The 23,442-nt window shown below is 37.2% G+C and overlaps 1 protein-coding gene across 1 annotated transcript in view; it reads left to right on the top strand.

Moving 5' to 3' along the window:
* Positions 1–23,442, top strand: part of VWA8 (von Willebrand factor A domain containing 8) — a gene marked incomplete at its 3' end in the record, with an annotated part of 194,281 nt that overhangs the window by 99,335 nt on the left and 71,504 nt on the right. Inside the window, exons 22-26 of the mRNA XM_082001198.1 lie at positions 5,317–5,392; positions 6,063–6,198; positions 7,514–7,633; positions 11,200–11,405; positions 18,560–18,711. Of these exons, the coding sequence (XP_081857324.1) occupies positions 5,317–5,392; positions 6,063–6,198; positions 7,514–7,633; positions 11,200–11,405; positions 18,560–18,711 (690 nt within the window). The remainder of the gene's footprint in view (positions 1–5,316; positions 5,393–6,062; positions 6,199–7,513; positions 7,634–11,199; positions 11,406–18,559; positions 18,712–23,442) is intronic.

Here is a 23,442-nt window from a genome sequence, read left to right as displayed (position 1 = left end):
TCTTGGATTTTAAACAATTACATATTCTGCTGAGTAGCTGTAACCGCCTAGCAAAAAAAAAAAAGAGATTCAATTATCAGTGCATACAGATAAGTCACAAAGGCTTTACAGTGTCATTTTAACAGAGAAATAAGACGGTTGGCTTTTCATATACTTCAGAATTACTTAAACATAGTGGTCAGATCATGCAATGCAGTGGCTGTATGGTAGGTTGGCTAAAGAAATTCATTTGTAAATGTCAAAGTCATGCTGATTCTTTCTTTGTGTTAAGATCACCATCAGGGTAATCCATGAGTGGATTAGCTTAACCAGTTAACAGCTTCAGATGGCACTTGGCCTAATTATTTTTCAAATACTCTTAAAATTAGGTCACAGCAGACAGGTATATTAATGTCCAATGTAATTGGGAAGGTATATATATCTATGTACATAGGCATTTAGATAGATAGATAGATGGATATCTCACAGAAATGAAGAACAGCAATTATTAGAACACGTTTTGTGTCTCTGATTTTTCCTTTCAACTATCGTAAAATTACATTTGAACAGTAAGAGGAAGGAGAAACCTGAATCTGATTTACCTACGTTTGTTACCATGAGCAACAATCCTTAAAACACAAGGTTGCCTTCCATAGATACTCTCTTACTCCTTCAGCCTCAGTGTAAGCACGTACAAAAGGCAGCACAGTATTCTTCAGCACTTTTGAAGATGGAGTAACTCCAGTGAATATGGATGTTTATAATGTTAACTAAGGTCCTGACACTATGTCCTGTATTTGGGCATAAGCCTCCTTGGGGACTCAGGTCTTAAAACAAAGCACTGGAATACCTTTTCCTTTCCTGAAGTTCAGTTGATAATGAGTAAATTATATAACAGATCAAATTCTGTTTCGGTCTTTTGGGGAAGACAAGTGTCAAAACATACAATGAATATTTGCAGATACGTCATATAGACGTCAGTAACATTTTTAATGAAGAACGTCATGCATTGTTTTCATTTCTTTAAAGAAGCATCTTTCAGCCGGGTAGTCCCCCAGATGAACTAACACAAATTTCAGGAGAAGAGGAACATCATTCTCCTTTGTCCCTTAATTTTTCCTCCTAGCTAGTTTCAGCTCCTTTGTCTCACCACGGGATATCCAGAATGCTTGAGAGACTTACTTTTTTTCTATCTTTGCCTCCCGTCCTGCCCTGTTTCAGGGTCTATCGATAGAGGTATTGAGCTCTTCCAAACAACTCCAAGTTTTCATTTGAAAAGAATCTGGGAGGAAGTTTGTATCCCATGAACAGAATAAGAAATGCTGAACTCCTTGATTGAATTTGTGTAGAGGAGAATTCTCTTCTAAACAATAAAGAGCTATGAGGAGCAGTTCCTTTTCTCTCTTTAAGAGAGTAATTATTTTAATTCAATTATTTAATAGAATTTAGGTAAATCTTGAAGATTGACAGGGGCAGAATGGACTGAACAGTCTCTGTGGTTGATGGAAATTTCTCCTGCTGCATTTCGTAGTTCTTCCCTGGAAATAAGGCATTGCTGGTCAAAGAAATAGTAACTGTCATAGACTGGTATGTTCCAGTAAGTCTATAGACCTCATAAAAAGCTGCCTTTAGGTTAAATAATGCACCAGTAGCAAAAAATAAATAAAAGTCACTGATGTGAGATAATAAACAAAAAACCATCAAAAGAATTCTCAGAAGTCCCGCTATGAATTGAGTGGTATTATCATAAGAGCTGCTGAGTTTCAGTAGGAGATTTTTTTTTTTGGCCTCCTTTGTTTTTTTGTTTTGTTGTTTTTTTTTTTTTTAATGTATGGAGAGCTTGTGAGGATGGCTTGCTTGATTAAAAAATACTTTCTCAGGAAAGACATTAGTGAGCTTTTCATATTTTTCTTTTACAATCAGAAGATGACAAATCAGTTCAGTTAAGTAGAATGACAGTATGTCAGACAGCTTTTCTCACTCGCTTCTACATTCCCACAGTCTTGGCTCTTTGTGTCAGAACTGTTTTCATCTTGAGTGCCAAATGTGATGAAATTAGGAGGTTTTGATATTTATGTCTTTGTTAGAGCCTAGTTAATATTAAGATGCTAATATTAATAAGTGAATGTGAATTACAGTTTTTAGTTCCTTTCCTGTGGGAGTGAAATTCTACAGTCTAATGTTTTGAGTGCCAGACATCTTTTACATTTAGGAAAATCTGCATACCATATTATTCAGAAATATTTCAGACTTAGGTTATTTTTATTATTCTGTATTTCAGTGTCTTTACATCTACATAATTCATTACAAGGTGGAAATTTAAGAGTAAAAGAAACCCTAAGGAGGCAAATTATTTTTAGCCATTCTTTACTGTGTTCAGATCATGTTAGGTTTCTGAAGAACAGAAATTAATGACATTTAATTGCATAGCTTATGCTTCTGAAAGGAAAATAACACTTACCTGTACTAATCCTGGCAAAATCATTCTTATATACATGGCTGAATGTAATAGCCTAAGCAAGTACAGGAGTTTTGCATTCACTTACATCATCAAGCCATTGGAATTAATATTTGGCTGTATATTTAGCCTCTGTAATAAATAGCAAATCCACTGAAATACTTCCTTTAAAATATGAGGGCTGAATAGCAACAAAGGAGAAGAAAGGAGGGAACCACAGACAAAGTAAGAAAAAAAGTTAGAAGCTAGATTTAAGATGCCAACTGTTCTTTCATTTTGATACCTTCAAAATTTTTTTCTGATTTATGCAACTTTTATAATAGCACTTAAGTAAACTGTAAACTCTTCTAGTGTTTCTTTCCTCCAAAGATATGGTCAACTCTGTTTTCCCTGAAGAATGAGATCACCCTAAGGATTTCTGTGGGCTGCTGGTGATACTAAGCACAAGTTAGTAATAAGTGATCTGTGCAGAGCCAGAGGATTAACTAGCTCACCAAAAGTAAAATACACTATTTTGTGTTACAGTAAAACACCATTTGGCATTTGTGTCTTTTCTTCCATCTCTGCCGGTGCCCATCCATGCCACCACTAGAGATCTTCCTTTCCCGCCATGCTCTGTTCACTTGATTTTTTTCAGGTATTGTCTTTTAAGTGCAAGTTTATGATCTGTAAAGCATCCTGTAATGCTTCATCTTCCTTTACATTATTCTTGGCCTATGCTTTCATTAGATACTCCCATTTTCTCACCTTTCTATTACTTTAAAGAGATCACAGTTCAGGTTTTCCATTAATTTCCACTTTTCCATTAATTATTTCTGAGTAATGAGTAACCTGTGACAGTGCCTTCATATACGCTACAGTTTGATTTACAAATTTTAAAATTCCTCTATATCTGCAACTGTATAGTCTTGAACCAAAAATGATAACTGGTAATGGAGGTAGGCTGATACATACAGTCTGAGAATTTAGCCCCTAAACAATCTGTGTTCAGGAAATAAAAGTCGTTGGTTTATTGTTATTTTTGGATCCATTATTGATTTCTCTGCCCAGCATAGAAATGGGTAGAAAAGCAGGATGACAATGGAAGGTTTGTTTTTATGTCCATGGTAGGTTTTCTAAGATAATAGATTAATGTTACTGCTTATTTTAGAGGTTTAAAAAATTGTATGTTTTAAGTGAATACAACATGAATATAACTATTTTGAGGAGTGTTGCTGCTTGTGACGGGCCGCATTTGGCAGGGTTAAATGAAGCGAAAGTGGTCCCAGCTTTGTAACCTTTCCCCTCCTGGATTAAATGATGAAGTAGCTAAACATTAAAAATCTCTCTTCCCACCCTATGCTTTATTCCTGTGCATGGGAAATGCTGGGATAAATCAATCATGAGTTTAAAGCTGAAGAAGAAATTATTAGTTATTAGGGACAGAAATCTTGCTGACAGCAGTTTCAAATAAAGGAAATGTGCATGTTATGCTGTAATTGGAAGCTGGCCATTTAATAGTTTGCTGCAAACAGTACTGTGTTTGATTTCCTGTACCCATGGAGCTTATCAGAATATTGTTGGTTTGTTACAAGGTGTTAGAAAATTAAAGATAGAACTAAGGTGGATATTTGGAGCAGTGAGTCAGCTTAGCTTAAGCAAACAGTACTGCTGTACAGCATGGCTGTGAAGGGTAAGAGATTTTTGTTGCATCAAGTCTCACATGCAATGCAAAGCTTATCAACCTTACCTATCGACCAGCACGTGGATCTCCAGCACCGTAAGCGAGGCTCTCCTCCTAGATTTTTATCACATCCATCATTCTGTTGACGCAGACTAATCCAAATTTTGAACTACAGGAGGGAGGAAAGGGATGGCATAGCCTACTTACCCTAAGACTGAATTGCAGATCCTGTTGCCCATGAAACCATGGAGTCATGGGGACTTTCTGTCATCACCCAGCCACCCATTTCTTAGCTCATTGATCCCTCTGAACCCCGAGGTAAGTGGGGTTGGTTTTACAAATCTTGACAAAGGTTTTGACAAGTATGTGGTACAGTCAGGAGGGGTTTTCCCTAGGTTATGGACATAATTTATGTAGGTAAATCCAGTGTGGTCATGTCTGTTGCTGGGACTTTCTTAATTGGAACTGGTTTTTATTTATCTGTACATTCAGTGGTGGTTGAAATAGATGAAAATAGTGAAGATTAAGGAATATTCTCATTACAGATTTTAATTAACACTTTTAAATTTGAAGGAAAAAAATCATTTGAGTAATTCAAACACAAATAGAATTTCAAAAAGAAATACTATTCTATTAAAGCATCTGTCCCATCTAAGAGCTTACACTGTCCATGATATAAAATGTAGCAAGTGCTAGTAAAAATTATTCCGTCTGGTATCGTTTAGATAGAACGAAAAAGAACCAATTTTTAGAACTCCACATGAGTATTTTTAGTCTTTTTTTGTTTTCTTGGTGATATATGGAGAAGATTAAGTAAAACATTACTGATTTGACTATGATACTGCAAATTCCTGTTTGGTTCTTCTGGAGAGATTCTCCTGTTTGCCATGTAAATGACAGTTTAAGGATGCTTAACTAGAAATAGTAGTAACAGTAGTAATGTGGTACGTGGAAAAGATAGAGGTTCATTTTTCAGTGTTTTCATTTCCAGGCTTTATGAGAAATTGAGAACTACCATGAAAGCTCTGGCAGAGAGAGGGATACTCACCTTTGACCACGAAGCTACGTTGTTCTCAGTTCAAGTTCTTCAAGAATTCTAAAAAAAAAATCTTTTTTCTTCTTAGAAAAAGAGACCCTTTTTATTTTATTCTCATTTTATTGTAACTAAAATTCCTTTGTATTTTTAATTAATGCTGTCCGTTTTTCCACATTTCAGGGATACCACTGTACAAAGCCTTACCCTACAACCTTCTGTCAAAGACGGTCTTATTATATACGAAGATTCACCACTGGTCAGTAGGAACATTTGGATTGTATATTTGTGAATGCTTTTCATTTAAAACAAGCTGGCTTTTCAAATGAGAAAATTCTTTGTGATTTGATTACTTTCATGGCATAGTGACTGTGGTAACATTTCATTAACTTTTACTTTGGTCACATTTGCTGCATTTGCTGTGCCAAATGCCAATAAGATGATATTCTTGGGAGTCTGCACGTACAAAATGAATATGGAAAATAATGTGGTATTAACCTGACACATTCCAACTGGTAGAGTGGTATTTTCCTCCTCCTCTTTTGTAGTATTTCACACCTACCTGCTAAGTTGGACTCCAAACAGCTGTTGCAACCATTCTTTAGTTCTTTCAGCTACATGTTGACAGTCTAGGTACAAACTGCTTTTGCTCTTCTCTGTCAGCACTCCAATTCATTCTCAGTCAGGCTCCTCACTTCCCTCCTTAGCACAGCCCTTTCCATCCCTATCCTGAAGACACAGAAACACCCACCTTTCTTGTCTCACCTTCCTCCTCTCTGCTACAGTTCGGTCATAGCTTATCCCTGTTCTGAGTCCCCTTCTTGTCTCAGTGCCACCAAGATGTCACTACTACTGGCTGAGAAATCAGTAATTAAGTTTCTTGCAGGTTTTTTGGGTAGTTATGATGTTTTCATTCTTTTCTCTTCTAGGTAAAAGCAGTGAAGTTTGGACATATTTTGGTAATTGATGAGGCAGACAAAGCACCAACAAATGTTACCTGTGTCTTAAAAACTTTAGTGGAAAGTGGGGAAATGGTTTTGTCAGATGGAAGGCGAATTGTTGCCAGTAAGTAGATAGAAAGCGTTTTGATCATTTACAGTAAAATATAATGTGTTGCCGGTTTTCAGCAATTACATTACTAAGTACAGACCCAAAAGAGTCCAAATGGAAAAAGTACTTGATGCTAAAAGGTTAACAATTAAAGAATTTACAGTCATTTTCTTTACTACTTCCGCAGTAGCCATGAAGCTTTTCTTAAATTAGCATTCTGGAGAATTTTGCTAAAAAATTAAAAAAACAAAAACAAAACAAACAGTCAGTTGACCTCTCTACTTCTCATTCACCATAAGAAATAAACATCTAATTGACCAAATTATGATCTTGGTTATGCCCATCTAGACATATTGAGGTATAATTTGATCAGATCTAGAACTGAAGATATGAGTATATCTAAGGTTGAATTATGAGGGGTTTCATCTAATCAGATATTGCATATGCTTATATTATTTAAAGATATCCTGTAGAATGAGAGTATTTTGTAATTTAATGGAATTTAATTCATATGAATTGCAGGAACTAAATAATTTTCATTATTTTTCAAAGAAAGACCATGTTTGAAATGCCCTCTTGATGTTAGTAAACACTGTAACTTACATAATGAGTTTCTTTTTAACAATATTGGGAACAGTGTTTGAGTGGAGTAATCATTCAGCACTTGCATGGCACAACACCCGAGTTTTGCTTGTCGCTATAAACTGTAGATGGGCATATTTTTAAATATCTTGCTAGCCAGTCTCAGTTATTACTGCAGTTTTTTAGAGGAGGTTAAAAGGATTCCCAAACACCGTGTGCCACTGGCAACATGTTGCAAGGGAATAAGTGGGGCCAGTCTGACTCATTTTGGAGAAACAGTCTTCCCATGTATGAAATCACGTGTCGCTGGCTTCTCACAGATTTTTGTAATAACCAGGAGGAATTTCAGTCCTGTGTTCCCAGATCAGATAGTGTCAGACTCACATAAAAACACATTTTATTCACCATTGGCTTCAGCATTTTGGTGAAATTAAATATGAATAGGACATGCAGTTCCCACTCCAAGAGCAGTGGATGAATTTTTACCTTTTTTAAATGAAACACTTGAGTTGAATTTTCATGAAACAAATTATGAAACTTTAAAATGAAACCTAGAACACTCATAGCTGAATGACATGCAGAGTAGCTATTGAGCCTTTTTTTGCAACTGTTCTTCTAAGAAGAAAGAAGAATATAATTAGATTAGAAGAATCTTCTAATGCTAAGAAGAATTCTGGTAGTCTATATTTAATTCATTCATAATTGCAAAGCTTAAATATGCAATTAATACATTTTATTTCTTTTCCAGATCATGCTCATGTAGAGGGGAGAGAAAATGTAATAGTTATTCATCCTGATTTTAGAATGATAGTTCTAGCAAATAGACCTGGATTTCCTTTCTTGGGTAATGACTTTTTTGGCACATTAGGTAAGTGTTTCATATTAAATGGTGATCTTTAATAGAAATTATTACTAGAATAACTGTCTTTTATTCATTAGATTTCATGAGGAGAAGGAGTCCTTATGCATATTTGATACCTTGTGTCACGTAAGACACTCGAGATTCAGTTTGAAGACTTAACATGTAAATTTACATATCTTAATAAAAGTGCCTGAACTTGCCCTGAAGTGAACAGCTCTATGTGGTCATCTGTTACAACTGTTTTGTTTTATGGGATCTGGAAAAACACAGCAGACAGACAAAGTTACAAGAAATCTTTGTTAATGAGCATATATTGTATACAAATATAGCAAAAACATGAACTGTAAGCAGCTTGTTACCTGACATCAGTGGTTAACACAACTGCTCACCATTTTTTTTCCCCAAATCAAACAAGCCACAGGCCAGGTGCTGTCCTCCTCAGTAAAGAGATGGGAGCTTGATGGATGGTTCTTTTATCTTCTCTCAGCAGTGGAGGCTACTGTCTTTTTTGGTGTTGGCATTAAGCTACCTGCTTCTTAAACCTCATTAGCCTCATGCACATGGCTGTGTATGATAGGCCTTTGTTAAAATATATGTATTTGACAAGACATTGAATTCATCCTAGTTTCAGGTAAGACTATCAAAATTTCACATGTAAGTTTTGCATATCAACAGGAGCCTCATTTCAGAAAGTTCCTGGTAGGTCCTAAAAATCCTGTGCATCAGCAAAGATTCCCCACAGCTTCCTCTCACAGCAGAGGCAAGAATATACATTGCATAAGGGCAAGCGATGAAGAATTCCTTGGCCTGTAGAGTCCAGCGTTAGTCTAAGTGGGCCTCTGGCAAGGCTTTGGCAGTGTTAACACCAGGGCTACAAACTGAGTAGCCCTCTAGACTCCACTGACTGTGTATCTGTTAGCTTAGCCATTCATGTGCAGGCACCTTAATTTATGTGGTTTTAGCTGTTAGCTTTGGCTGTAATGCTTATTCTGCAAGAAATAATAATGTACTCATAAAAGCAGGTGCAAACCCAATTCCGTATTGCATGATAGCTTTTTGTTTTTCAGATGTAGTTCCTAGTGAATGAGCATTAGGTGTTAGAGACTCATTGGCTCTGAATTTCACCCAGCTATGTTGCCCCAGGATGTTTTAGTATAGGCTATTTCTTTTTAATGACCTAATTTCCCTCCTTACATGGACCCTTTAAGCAAAATTGATCATCTCTGCATAATTGCTTTTGGCCAACATGGCAGATGGTTGGTTGAGGTTTTAGGATTCTTCATTGATTTTGTTTTTCAAGCATAGGGACTTTTCTGCTTTTAATCCAAATCCTTTTTCAGCAGGATCTGATCGTGCTTCTGCAAAGTTTTGTATGACTGTTAAAGGACTCTTTATGAATAAACTCAATTTTATAGATTATATGATTGGGGCCAATAGAATGCAAATATACAGAAACAATAGCTTGCCAAATTTCTTAACATACTTCAAGACAGACAGAGAGTAAAGATAAATCCAGTATTCCCCCTAGACCTCTCAACTGGGTTTGCATTAGGGCATTCCTGCACATCAAGATTTTGTGGGTGGACTGTAGGATGGGGACTGGAGGAGCAAAGTCCCTCCCACTGTAAGAGAAGATTGGATTCGAGACCACCTGAGGAACCTCAACATGCACAAGTCTATGGGACCTCATGAGATGCATCCCAGAGTCCTGAGAAGTGGCTGATGTAGTTGCCAAGCCACTCTCCATGATAATTGAAGAGTCCTGGCAGTCGAGTGAAGCCCCAAGAGACTGGGAAAAGGGAAACATGGCACCCATTTTTAAAAAGATAGCAAGAAGGACCCTGGGAACTACCACCCTGTCAGCCTCACCTCTGTGCCTGGGCAGATCATGGAGCAGATCCTCCTAGAAGCTGTGCTAAGGCACAAGGAGGACAAGGAGGTGATTCAAGACAGCCAGCATGGCTTCACCAAGGGCAAGTCCTGCCTGACCAACCTAGTGGCCTTCTAGGCTGGAGTAACCACATCAGTGCACATGGGAAGAGCTACGGATGTTGCCTATCTGGACTTCCATAAGGCCTTTTGCATGGTTCAACACAACTTCCTTCTCTCTAAATTGGAGAGATACGGATTTGGTGGGTGGACTGTTTGAGGGGTAAAGAATTAGTTGGATGAACACATCCAGAGGACAGTGGTCAATGGCTCAATGCCAAGATGGTGATCGGTGATGAGTGGTGTCCCTCAGGGGTCCGTATCAGGACCAGTACTGTTCAATATCTTCACTGGTGACATAGACAATGGGATCGAGTGCTCCCTCAGCAAGTTTGCAGATGACACCAAGCTGAGTGGTGCGGTTGACACGCTTGAGGGATGGGATGCCATCCAGAGGGACCTGGATGAGCTTGAGGAATGGGCCCATGTGAACCTGCCAAGTGCAGGATCCTTCAACAAGGCCAAGTGCAGGTCCTGGCCCTGGGTTGGGGCAACCCCCAGCATCAGTACAGGCTGGGTGATGAAGGGATTGAGAGCAGCTCTTGCGAGACGAACTTGGGGATGCTGGTGAATGAAAAGCTGGACATGAGCCGGCAATGTGTGCTCGCAGCCCAAAAGGCCAACCGTATCCTGGGCTGCATCCAAAGAAGCAGGTCAAGGGAGGTGATTCTGCCTCTCTACTTTGCTCTGGTGAGACCCCACCTGGAGTCCTGCATCGAGCTCTGGAGCCTCCAGCACAGGAAAGACATGGTCCTGTTGGAGCGGGTCCAGAGGAGGCCACAAAAATGCTCAGAGGTCTGGAATACCTCTGCGGTGAGGACAGGGTGAGACAGTTGGGGTTGTTGAGCCTGGAGAAGAGAAGGCTCCAGGGAGACCTTCTTGCAGCCTTCCAGTACTTCCAGGGGGCTTATAAGAAAGATGGGGACAGACTTTTTAGCAGGGCCTGTTGCGATAGGACATGGGGCAATGTTTTTAAACTAAAAGAGGGTGGATTTAGACTAGGTCTAAGGAAGAAATTTATCCCAATGAGAGTGGTGAAACCCTGGCACAGGTTGCCCAGAGAGGTGGTCAATGCCCCATAGATCCCTGGGAACGTTCAAGGTGAGGTTGGACGGGGCTCTGAGCAACCTGCTCTAGTTGAAGATGTCCCTGCTCATGGCAGGGGGGTTGGACAAGATGACCTTTAAAGGTCCCTTCCAACCCATTCTGTTCTATGATTCTAAGATTTCCCTGCATCCTGTTGTGTTTTGACGGTGTTTACAAATTGGTCCTGTTTAATCTGTTATTCTTTCTTTAAACCTATTTTAATTTTTTCCGCTTTCATTTGACTTTTGTTTCTTCTTGAAGTTAATTTCTCCCTTGTGATCACCTTCATTAAGATGACAGGAGGGATCTCCATGTTTCTGGGAACCTTGATGTTCTTCATAGCAAGTTTGTCCTTCACAGTTTGTCTTGTTTTGTTGGTACTCAGCATCCTCTTTAGCCACTGCTTTTCCATGTAAGGTGCTGTGTGAAACTTAAAGGAGCTGTTGTGATACTGTCTCTTTATAAATTACTGAACTGCATACTTTTTTTTCTTTTAGGGGACATTTTTAGTTGCCATGCTGTTGATAATCCCAAACCACAGTCTGAACTGGCTATGCTTAGACAATATGGTCCTAATGTTCCAGAGCCGATTCTTCAGAAACTGGTGGCTGCTTTTGGAGAACTCAGGAGCCTGGCTGACCAAGGAATTATTACCTATCCCTATTCAACTAGAGAAGTTGTGAATATTGTAAAACATTTACAGGTACAGTATGTCAGATTTCATTGAAAACCTGAGTTCATCACTACTGTTTTTTTAATGCTTGAAGGTTTTTTTTAGAAAAAGACAACATTATGTTCATGCACTTTTATTTCATTCTTATTAAAAGTTTTACATTTTGAAGGAATCATCATATTCAGATTTTCAGGTAGTAAGGATCATAGATATACACAGGCAGATATTTTTTCCCTATGTTTATTTACAGATATAAAAAAATCCCTTGGGAGTCTGTTTTTCTACTATGTGAGAAAATATCACATTCATACTGTGAATACAGTATGCAATGTTCATTCTAGCCTTCATTACAAAATTCCAAAATACAGCACACAATACTTCCAGGACACTGCAACTGCTCACTTTAACTGCTGCCATAAAATTTTAGTTTATAATCATTTCCTGGGGAAAACAAGTTCCTGCTGCATAACAGTGATACATCACTGGTGGAATTTTTCTAAGGAAAATTTTAGATGGATAACAACTTAGCAAACAGTTACATAGGATCCATGATTGCACGCATTTTAACTGTAACAATCATGAATTCTGATTTAATTATGTTCTTTTTATTTTAAAGATTATAGCAGAGAGTGACTTCTGTCTTTATAAATCAAAGTACACTTTTTGTCTGAAGTTTTTGAAATATGAAGTGTCTTAATGGTCTTTGAGGGATCATTGCTGTTTTGTTCTGGTTTGCTCTGTTTATAATCATAAAATCAGTAATTTGTTAATTTCTAGACTATTTCATTAATTACTGAATCCTAGATTTAAAAAAGATTAGTGGAAATATTATTGTAATTATTAAAATTATAATTTATCACAAATTATTTGACCTACTGTTTCCATGTTTAACACTGCATAGCATAACAGGGTTGCATGATGGTTTTGTGTTTGTGCTCATGAACATATTCACATGTATTCATCCATATACACAGACATTTAGATCCTGCAGCTTAGAATTACTACTTTTAAAAACCTTCAGTTCATATAGATTTCTGGGGAACATAGGGTTTTGTACTTTGTACTCTGTGGTCCCTAGGGTGCAAACAAGGTCTTGAGACAAAGTAAATTGGTGCTGCTCTGAAATCAATAATATAAAGACAAAATAATGCTATCTTTATATACTAAGGTTATATATAAGTTTCTATGTACACTAAGGTTTAACAAAATTTAGACCTAAAAGCTGAGGAATGCATCCAAGCAAACACATAAGCAAAGTAATTTGTTAGGCTCCATTACCAGGTGACATTTGTTGGTATTTGTTTACCAAACTGGTAGAACATGTACATGCTGATCTCTAAACACAGAGTTATAGTTGAAATGAAAGTGGAAAAAAACCAGACTTGAGGAACAGTTGTTGTGCTGCTGAAAAGCTGGTGCTTTAGGGTTTTTGTTAAACGAATTCCTCCCTGTCTTCATACTCTTTGGCTGTCCCTGCCTTCCTTCCTAGCTTCTTTCCTTCATCAGCCATCTCCAAGTAATCTCAAGTTGCCCTGTCTTCTGTCACCAGTGGGTGTGGAAATATAGGACTTAATTCTTTTTTTCTTTGAGTGTGAATGGCATGTAATTGAAGATTGGAAGAGCTGCATTGCTAATTGTCTGAAGGTCACTTTCCGCTTCTGTCTCCTTCCCTTAACCAGATTCAACCTGGACATTGGGCAGGGAAGTTTCCCATCTGCTGTTTTTCACCTCTTTCAAAGTCAAATGTAAATATCCAAATAAATCTCCGTCATGCAGCTTTGATTTCTTCTGTAACGTTTGTTTTCAAGATCCCAGTCTCCTTGAGAGGATGCAACATTTTGTTTACTGTAACTTGTTTTTCAATCTGAATAATAAAAAGGCTGGGAGTAGCCAAATGTAAACAATGAATATAAACATAATGGTTATTCCAAAGTAAGAAGCTTTTAGGTCTTCAGGTAGAGAAGAAAGAGGAAGGAGGGAAATGAGTCAATAAAATTGCTGGTCCTTAGGAAGGAAGGAGGGAAGTTAGTCATGTTGTTAAACAATTTCCCTTACAGCAGTTCCATAGCCTCACTCTCTTTGTACTATTGTGTTGATTTTCTTTCATATAATTTTGGAATTTTTTCTTTCGGCAGAAAAGGATTGGATGTTTTGGAGAAAAAATTGCTTTTGATTGCTGTTATCTGAGAGCGCATCTGAGCATCGGGACTAGTCAGTTAAAAAATACTCTGATTACATCAACAAATTATTAGGCTAATCTCTGCACTCTGATTAATTGTGGTCTTCATCGTAATAGGATTCTGTCTATAGTGTAGTTGCAAGAGTATCTCCCCATAAAAATTATGCAAGTAGGGAACCTGTAGCAATTTAGTTGCAGCTTAGATACTGCATTCAGAGCTAGGTTGCCTCTATAATAACTTTTTCTTAAGGAAAGGGTTTTTTGCTGAAGCTCAAGGTACCAAACTAGTTTGAAGACCCGAAACTGCAGGCACGGGGAAAGTTCTCTAATGCAGGTGCCTAACTTGGTTGCTGCAACTATATCACCCCACAGATTGTATAGGGAATTTGGGTCTTGCAGCTCTAGATTGCCCGTGACCTGAATATAGCCTTTTTGTTTCGCTCACCTGCAGTTTTTAAGCCTGTGTCAAATGTCAGAAGTATTGATGCTAATAGTGGCTTATAGGCAAGCTGAGATGCTCTGCTCTTGCTGCCTTGCGTTACCATACGCTGCCCGTAGCTACCGGTGTATGCTGTGACTGCTTCTCTGCAATCTGATATGCTAGTTTCCACGAGATGTTGTTTTGCAACATCAAGATTCACTCCATGTCCCTGGTAGATGTCAATCAGGCAAGCCACGTTAGTCCAGATAAAATGGAAATAGCTTTTTTACTGACTCTATTGAGTTTGGGAAGGCTGAGATTTTTCTGATAGGCCTTCTTTTTTGTTTGCATCTGAGATTGCTTTCTAATAGTAGGCACTAGTATAACAGTTTTCAAGCAGTAAATGTCTAAGGTACCTTCTGGCCCTGAAGTCTCCTAATCATCAGGCTTTTAGGCCTGTTCAGTAAGCTTTGGTGCTAAGATAGTACATTTTCCTGTTCAGCCTAATCTGGAAAGGAAACTAGGCTTATCAAATCACAGTTTGTATCCTTTGCTGCCAAACGCACATCAATAATAACCTTTTACACTTTTGGCCAACCACAGTGAATCTCAGTTACCAGTTTTCAAAGATAATTAGGTTTCTGCTGGTTTAATCAAAGTCAGCGGCTATGTGACAGAGAGGAACAGATTGAAATTAGTGTCCCTGTGAATGAAAAGACAGGGAGAGAATTCAGCTGATTTCCTTGGCAGTAGACGATGCCCACTAAAGACACGAGCACTGGTTAATCAATTGTCATGCCCGTCGCTCAGGATGAGCCATAGATGTGGTGCTTCTTGCCGTGCTGACAGGACGACTGAGGAGGCACAGAGCGAGCCGTCGGTTTTCAGTGAAAAGGCATCGGGGATACGGGGGGAAGCCAAGGGCATGGAGGAATGAGCTGGTACGGAGAGATCTGTTAGTGTTCGTGGGGGCAAGGTGGGCCTTTGGGATGGTGCTGGCAGAGTGGGAAGCGTGACGGCATCTGAAGGCACTCGAATATATAGAAAAGTGTGTGGTAGTGAGAACACAAGGTAGAAATCTAAACCAAAAATCTGGACTCGTTACAGATTGGATACCAGATAATTTGTCACTTTGTTTTCAGGGTAGTGGTAGAAGTACAGTAGACCTCAATGTGTATAGCATATTTTAATTAAGATTCTGTATTTGTACTAGGAAACTACTATTTTGCTGATAGCTTTTAAGCAGTCTGTAGCAATACATGTACTCATGGAAAGTTAGATCCATAAAAATACGGATTTTTCACTAAGCTGAAATCTGTCACATTCTGTATCAAATAAAACATTATATATATATGAATTAAAAATATATATATATGAATAAAGATATAAAAGTATTAAAAGCAAAACCTGTGTTACTTACTACTTTAAGGAATAGCCAGGAATCTAAGCTGTGAAAGCACTCTAAGGTACACAGAGGTGTTACTTGCAAGGGGAAGAATCAATGAATGAGAACCAGACAGACTGATGAGAGATCAATATTTTCTCCAGTAATCTGGTTTCAAAAATCAATAGAAACCAAATGATTTTTTTAAATGTTAACTCAAACATTCAAACTTTTTTTTCCTCTTTTTCTTCAAGTGAGGTGCCATTGCCTTTCTTCAATAAGCAGTTGTCCAGGCAGTTATTAAAAAGTGGTTGGATTTATTCTGATTGAAACAACAGAGTTCTGATTTTTTTAATAACTGAAGTAGAGGGCCTTCTGACAAGTGGCTTGGGTTCAGAATACCTTTTACTGACAGCAGCAATCAGTTGTACCTGAGGAAATAATTTTTTATGGTGTTCTACTGATACAAGAGGCATGGAACTATTGAAGCAATTCATTGAGGAGAAGGGTGTTGATGTCAGATGTTATGCAATGATTCAGAAAACATCCTTGAACATACTTGAAGACTACTAGTGAAAACCAGATAACACTTGAAGCACTTGACCAAGGTTTCTGCAGTATCTGGTGCAGGGCATGTAAAAGAATAGGTCATGAGTGAACGAGATAGTTTTGTGCCAGTTTCTTGGTTGTGTTTTACAGTGAGAAGGGAAGAACACAGAAAATGCAGTATTCATCACTGTAAATGTTCTAAAATAATTACTTAAGGAAAGGGTTTGGTTATATAGAGTATGCACAATTCTGGACATGTTTTGTTCTTATGATCAAAAAGAAGACACACTTGAAAACAGACTTGAGATAGGGTCCTGCACACTGGCTACTAAGTAGCTTTACATGCTGTTAAACTTAACAGTGATGTACATTTTTATAAGTCTTGGACATTTTTTTTTTTCCAATATGATGTTTACTTTGACTCCAAGGTGCAATTTATATTTTAGAAATTAGTACTTTCACTACTAAACATTGTCACAAACTTTTGGCATTTATGTTACATGGGAAATGTTTACACAGTCTTTAGTTAGAATAGCAGTTGGGAGAAATTTTATTTTTAGTACCTGTTTCAATCAGTCAGGAATGGACATTGTAACCAGGATGGCACAGGCTGTAGAACAACTTCATATTATCCCACAAAAAATTTGTGTTTTGCTAAGCTGTAATAATGCAGAGCTCCTAATAGATTCCTCATGGACAGGTTTAAAAAGTAGGACATAGTCTAGCGTGCTTTTATACCAACACTAGTACTGAAATATTCTGTGGCATGTACACCACAGATTAAAAAAAGGTTTGTACAAGCCTATTTCTAGAAGTGGTATTCCATTCTACCACAGTAACTAGCTAATTTAGTATTGCTTGTGTCACAGATATTTTATTTCAGGGATTAGATATTTATTAAGTTGGGAAAATACTAAAAACCTGACAGGCTGATGTTTGATTAAGAATACACATCAAAACATCTATGCAAATTTTCTGTTTTCTTCTATTTCAGTTTTTATGCACATCTCAAATATCTTTACTTTTAATACATTTATAAATTTCTCCGACACTTGTGTAAGTCTGTTTTTCAAGTTTTTGTATCGGTCTTGCTCACTAATGGGGAAAAAACAATTAAGACTTCAACTCCCTAAAATACTTCTTCACATGTTTATCTTCATCACTGTAAATGTGCCATACAGATAGGGGCATCCAGGTCCTTGTCTCAAAGATCTAGTATTTGAATGAAAGGCGTATGAAGAAAAAGTTAAAGGTTAAATATAAAAACCTTCTCATTCCCCTCTCTCACCAATAAAGGTAAAATAAAGCAGTTAGGTGGTAAAGTTCTGGCATAGATAGTAAATTGGTGATTTTTTTTTTAAATTATTTTTATTTTATTTACTCCATTTATGCCTTAAAAGAGTAAGATGATTTTTTCACCTCTTTTCGTAAAAGAGTATCTGTGAAAAGGCCCAGTGACTTAGCTGTATCAACATGTTCAACTTAAACAGCTGTTTTTATCAATGGCAAGTAAAATCTAAATTTCGCACAATACATATTCTGTTCAAATTACCTAAATGTTCCTTTAAAAAATAAGCTTATTTAAGCGTGAAGTTATGGCTGCATACATTAAGGTCCATGTTGATTGGAATCTGCCTTAATTTAAATAGGGACAGGTACATGTTTGCTGTTGGAATTTCAGGGTAAATCAAAAGACAGTGGAAGTTACTGACTAAACACTTGGAACCAGTTTGTGGAAAGACTAAGCCAGCTTTTCACACCTTTAGTGTCTGCAGGTACCTAAAAAACCTGGTTCTTCATTTCAGTTTATTCCTATTACACGAGTTCAACTGACTGCTCAGTCAAGGCTTTTTAAGTCTTGCTGGCTCCTAGGTCTTAGGGGGAAATGAGAGGCAGGAAAATGTGTTTTCTTCTTGCAGAGCAATAATTAAAAGGTATGGGAATATGTGAGTGGCAGTTCTGAAGCCCGGAAGAGCACACTGGCCTTAAATCATCAGTCCAGTTCAGTAGCAAAACTTCCTTTGTTGGAAATACTAATGAAAGTTTGGTAATTTTTTTTTTATGTACACAGCACATTTCGAGTAGTATTCTTCACTAAGAAAACAAATGGTCGCACATCTTGAGTGAATTTCTGTTTCTACTAATACTCATCATGATCCAAAGTAATTTTTATTAAGTAAGCAGTGTATCTTCTGCTTTTCTATATTCAACGCTGAGAATCAGAGTTCTTAAATGTATTGTGTAGTCGAATTATATGAATATATATGTATTTCTGTCAGATCTTTATGGTTAGCAGAAAGCAGTTGCAAATTTTAAAAATACAGGCTATGTTTAATTATATGTCCCAATGATTACACCCTTTTGTTATGTGGATAATGAAGACAATTCTTTAAAACATGAATGATGTTGATTATTTAAATAATTGTCTCTTGCTTGTTTGTTTAATTCAGGTTTAGTGTCAGTAACTTCATTCTGACTTGAAGCAATGTACCCTCTTTATACTGGAAGCTAAAAAAAAAAGATAACTTGAGTACTTGTCTAAGTTGAGCAAAGTTATTGTTCTAACTATTCATTATAGAATTATTTTATTATATGCTGTAACTTAACAGATATTCAATAAAAGAACTTTGGGCGTCTTTGTTTCTTCACAGAAATTTCCAACTGAAGGACTGGCAAATGTTGTTCGAAATGTATTTGACTTTGACTCCTACAACAATGAAATGCGTGAAATTTTAATCAGCACTTTGCACAAATATGGGATACCCATTGGAGCAAAACCGACCAATGTACAGCTGGCCAAGGAGTAAGAATAACATAAGATATATATTAAGAAGACAGGTCTCTCATGATCACTTTTTTATAGTGTGTTATCTTGCTGCTAACTGATTTAAAAACCACCTGGAATACTTGAAGTCAGTCCTCCTCTGGTTCAAATTTATATTCCTCCCAATAAGTTACAACAATATAAATTACTTTATGATAGACTATTTGCTTATTACTAATATTTAATCTTTAATGTCCATGTACATATTGATAGCTTGTATGGTAAACAGATCTATATTAATAAAGGGAAATACTTGTTTCTTCTCCTGTGTTTTTAATTCAGTTGCAACACATTTCTGTCATGTTATTTATCACCTACATCAGGAGCAAAAAAAATAAGTTGTCTTCAGTGGTAGTGGGATTTTATCTTTGATACACATAAAAGGCTCTACAGAAGTACTTCTGCAGAATAGGACAATGCATGTAACCGCTAAGAACCATTTTTGTATGTGTCTGTTTATCAGTTACCAGGTGACATATTACATCATATACTTTTTCAGAGGTTAAAATCAAAATAGCTTTTTTTTAAGACTAAACTAAATTATGAAACAGATTTAACTCTTTATTTTCCAATTCACAGATAACAGGCTTAAGTAGATCATATTGAAAAGCAGTTAGAAAACTTACTCTGGCTTGAACTCTAATACATAATTTATTTACGGAGAAACAAATATTTCCCTTTCATGAAGAAAGCTTTATGGATATATGGAAAATTGAGTTTGCTGTGGGACATACATATTTTATATTTGCTAAGGAGGGACTGATTCTTATGACATGATGACTTGATATTAGGTGTCTATGTGTAGGTTTCTCCTGCTGGAGCACCACTGTTACTTTATATAACATCCTACATATAACTATTAAAAGAAGACTGGCAATGTAATGACTGTGGTGTACCTTTTAATTTTGATGACAGAAGAATTACATGCCTAGGGAACCAGTACTTGAGCAACTACAGTGTCTGTCAAATTGACAGTACACACTGGAAAGTCTTGCTGTAGTTTCTTTGCTAAAAGTCACCTGGTAATTTCTATTTTAAAGAATTATGATGTTTGTCATAGTTTTTGAGAAATTGGCACTTTATATAATTTTTGGAAGTACTAGATGTGAGTTTACCTGGGTGGATTGGAGAGAATTTTAGTAACGACAAGGTCAGAGGTTTAGGAAACGTAAGAGGAAGACTGCTGTAATTGTGAACTCTTCAGTTTAGAAGTGAGGAGATAGAAGACAGATCTGATCATATTGAATTAGGGATAATCACCTGATCATTTTTAATCCATCACTGAGGTTTTATAGGACAGGTTACACCAAGGATGACAGACTTACAAGACCCCCATAAGATGCTCATCAAAAACTTCACTTGACTGGCAGCTATGAGCGTGTACTCTGTACACTGAAAGCCAAGAGGAGGAGAAACTACAGGAGCTGTTCACACATAGTTGATAAAAGCAATTTTTTTCTTAGATCTCACCATGCAAGATTGCGACTAGGCTGACCGCCTGGCTCTGATGATCCAGCAATCTTAGTCTCAGTATCTCACTTCCATCCATCACAGCTGACATTTCAGGTTACCCTACTTGCTCCATTCCAAGACAGCCTTGCTCTTGGTCATGAGATTTAACCCTGTGGAGCTTGTAAGCCATCTGGATCACAGCTGGATCACCTTGAATTACAGACATATCTTTTAGGAATGGTTTAGGCACAGTTGATTCTGCCTTGGGGCAAAAGAACATCTAGATAATCTCTCCAAATCTATTCCAGCCCATATTGCAAACTCCTGTGATGGACACAGTGAGGCAATTGGGTGTGCTGTTTGGACCACTGCAAAAAAGGTACTTCCTGAAGCAGCTATATGTTTAGAACTGACCTCCTCTATATTGTTTTCCAGGAATTTGAGATTAGGATAATGGTGCTAATCTAGTCTATCCCACTTCCTTCAGAAAAGATGCAAGTTAATCTAAAACCTTCTTAAGTGATTTTTGTCATGTTTCATGCCTGAAAACCTTCAGAGGTGGAGTTCTGTAACCTCCCAAAGCAAGTTAGTCTTGTTTCTAAATATCCTTGCCATTTGAAAGTCACCTCTAGACTAAGCACATCCAGTTCTCTCAATCTTCCCCCTTTTTAAAGGTCTCTGGTTTTTTTTTTTTATTTTTCTTTTATGCTCACCCTCTCCACTTGATTCATGTCCGTCTTTAAGCATTTTGTGTGAAACTGGGCAGGTTAGTTTCTGCTAGAGCTCAGAAGAGTAGTGTGAGAGTATAGAACAGGGATGTATTTCATGCAGCAGTCCCTTTTAAAAACCCCAGCAGGTTTGCATTTGTTGCAATTTTTAACTCATGTCTAGTTTTCTAAACATGAACTTTCTGTGCTTACCCCATCTTTGCTTTATGTAATCAACTTCCTTCGTGCTTACACTTTTCTTACTGTATTGTATTTTTTCAAACTAGTTCTCTGACTTAGCAAGATCACTTTCAGTTTTAAGCTTGTTTTCTGCTCATAGTCTCTCATGAGTTGGCAATCTGAAGGTTTACTAGGTGTGATGTCTACAGTGTCCTAGTGACAACAGCGTACCCCCACGGAGGTTCGTTTCTGTGCTCCAGTCTTAATTTGCAAGACTTTTAAAACTCACTAGCTAGCATAATAAATTGCTCAGTGGTTCTATTAAGTAATGTGAAACCTAGGATAATAGTCCAAACCTCTTCTGCCTGAGGATGTTATCATACCTGCAGCAAAATGATTGCTATTGATAAGAATAGAAATCCTGTACAATTAAGAAGCTTTTAGAATCAGATGCATTTCCAGGAGATTCTAGGACAGGAAAATCATTATACTGAAATGCGGACTCCTTTATACAGGTAGTTTCTGGCATGTCTTAGATCAAACAATTTGTGAATTTTTATTTTCTTTTTAAAAGTTTTGGGGATGTCTGTCACCTATTACTTAATCTAAACGAAAACTTGAATAAATCAGCATGATTTAAATTGCTGCTGTAAAAATAACTGCTGTAAATGTAAGAACAAAAAGATCAGACACACGAGCAACACATAACAATGCAGGGTCTCAACAGAAGGAACTTTGAGGATTGTATCCAGCTGAAATTTAACAGACGGTACCAGTATCCCTTATGGGAGTTTTAGCTTAGGCTCTGGAATTAATATACCTAATCTTGGAAGGAAAGATTAGGTGGTGTCTAATGACAATTTAGAAAAGCATTCTTGCAGTAGTTGTTTTTTCAAGAGAGAAATTAATTTGTGGATGCTAATCTGTTTATTTCCAAAAGTAGTATCATATATGAGACCTGTAAAGTAATGCTTTACTTGGGCTTTTTGTTTTCCTTCAGGGCTTTTTTTTTTTTTCCCCAAATAGGATGACCATTCTTCAAGGCACTGACATGTTCAGTAGTGTCAGATTATAACATCATGATATTGTCTGTATCTCCTGGTATCACCTGTTCATAGTTTATAATTTTTATCAGTATTGTGTATAAAGCAGAAGGCTTGTCTATGATGCTTTGCCAATATGTAGTGGGTAAAATGGATTACTCATTGTACTAACTCATCATCCTTCTTTACGTACTATTATACTTTGTTTTACCCATTGACATCTGTTATGTTACATTTGTCTGAACTCATGTTAATCTGCCGTTTTGGTGCGCAGTTCAGACCATTTGCAATTCCTAGGTAAAATGGCATTCAGCTCTAATTCTCGCATTTATCCTTGATGAAATTGCCGTTCCATATTTCTCCTCCTGTCGCTATCCAAATCCAAGTGCTTGCTGTAACTTGAATATTCATTTTATATGAACTGAATTTTTTATGTGTAATGTGAATATGTAAATGTTAACAGCTTTAATTTTCTCTTGAGACTATTTTATTTTCCCAGGTAATCTGTAGTTAATTGTTGGACCTGTCTCATACCATATGTGTCTCTTGTCCATCATGTGCATCTTGGGGGAAGCGGGGCAGAGGGGTCAGTCTGCGCTTGACGTTCAGGGAACGGGACGCCTAACATAAGACTGTTATGTATGTCTATTACTTAAATTCTAATCAAAAGGTGTTTTAAATGAAGTATGGAGATCAAGTTGGTAAGGAATTTTCCTGGTTTCAAACTATATCTTACTTAAGTCCAAAAAAGTTAGGTGGGATAGAAGTCTCTTCAGCTAGATAGAGAGCTGTTACTGAAGTCCTTGAATAATACATTCTGTGCCAGCACTGAGCTGATTTCCAAGATCATACATTCAGCACCTTTGTTGCCTGTCATAGTTCATGTCCGCAGCTATACTAGTACGATAGCTGGCTGTAGAGGATTTGCATTCAGTAGAACTTCAGTCTTACAAGATTCATAGCTATCTTCCAGTATGTTCTCAGAAAGCTAAATAAATAACTTTATAAAGGAGGTTCTATTGACTTTTTGAGCAGAGATCTTTGGTGTTTTGTTTTGTTGTGCTGCTTTTTAATTAGCCTGAAGTGAACTTATTTTCTAAAATCAGAAAGATACAAATTAAAAGAAATTGTGTTCTGCAGGTGTCACTTTGAAAAGTTTTCCAGCAGCAGAAGCCACTAGAGAATTAGCTTTGGACAGATTGTCTCCCTTTAGACCGCTGTGCATGAAGAAAATCAGGCTAAATAGTAATTTTTTATAGAATTGCCCCATCAACTGTAGGTCCTGTGCAATCACCATTTCTAAACAAAATACCTGCTTATATAATCAT

The sequence above is a fragment of the Phaethon aethereus genome (assembly GCF_964289735.1).
Source record: "Phaethon aethereus genome assembly, chromosome: 1".
NCBI classification, from domain to species: domain Eukaryota; kingdom Metazoa; phylum Chordata; class Aves; order Phaethontiformes; family Phaethontidae; genus Phaethon; species Phaethon aethereus.
The sequence above is the reverse complement of the archived record's forward strand: the minus strand, read 5'-3'. Positions and strand labels throughout refer to the sequence as shown.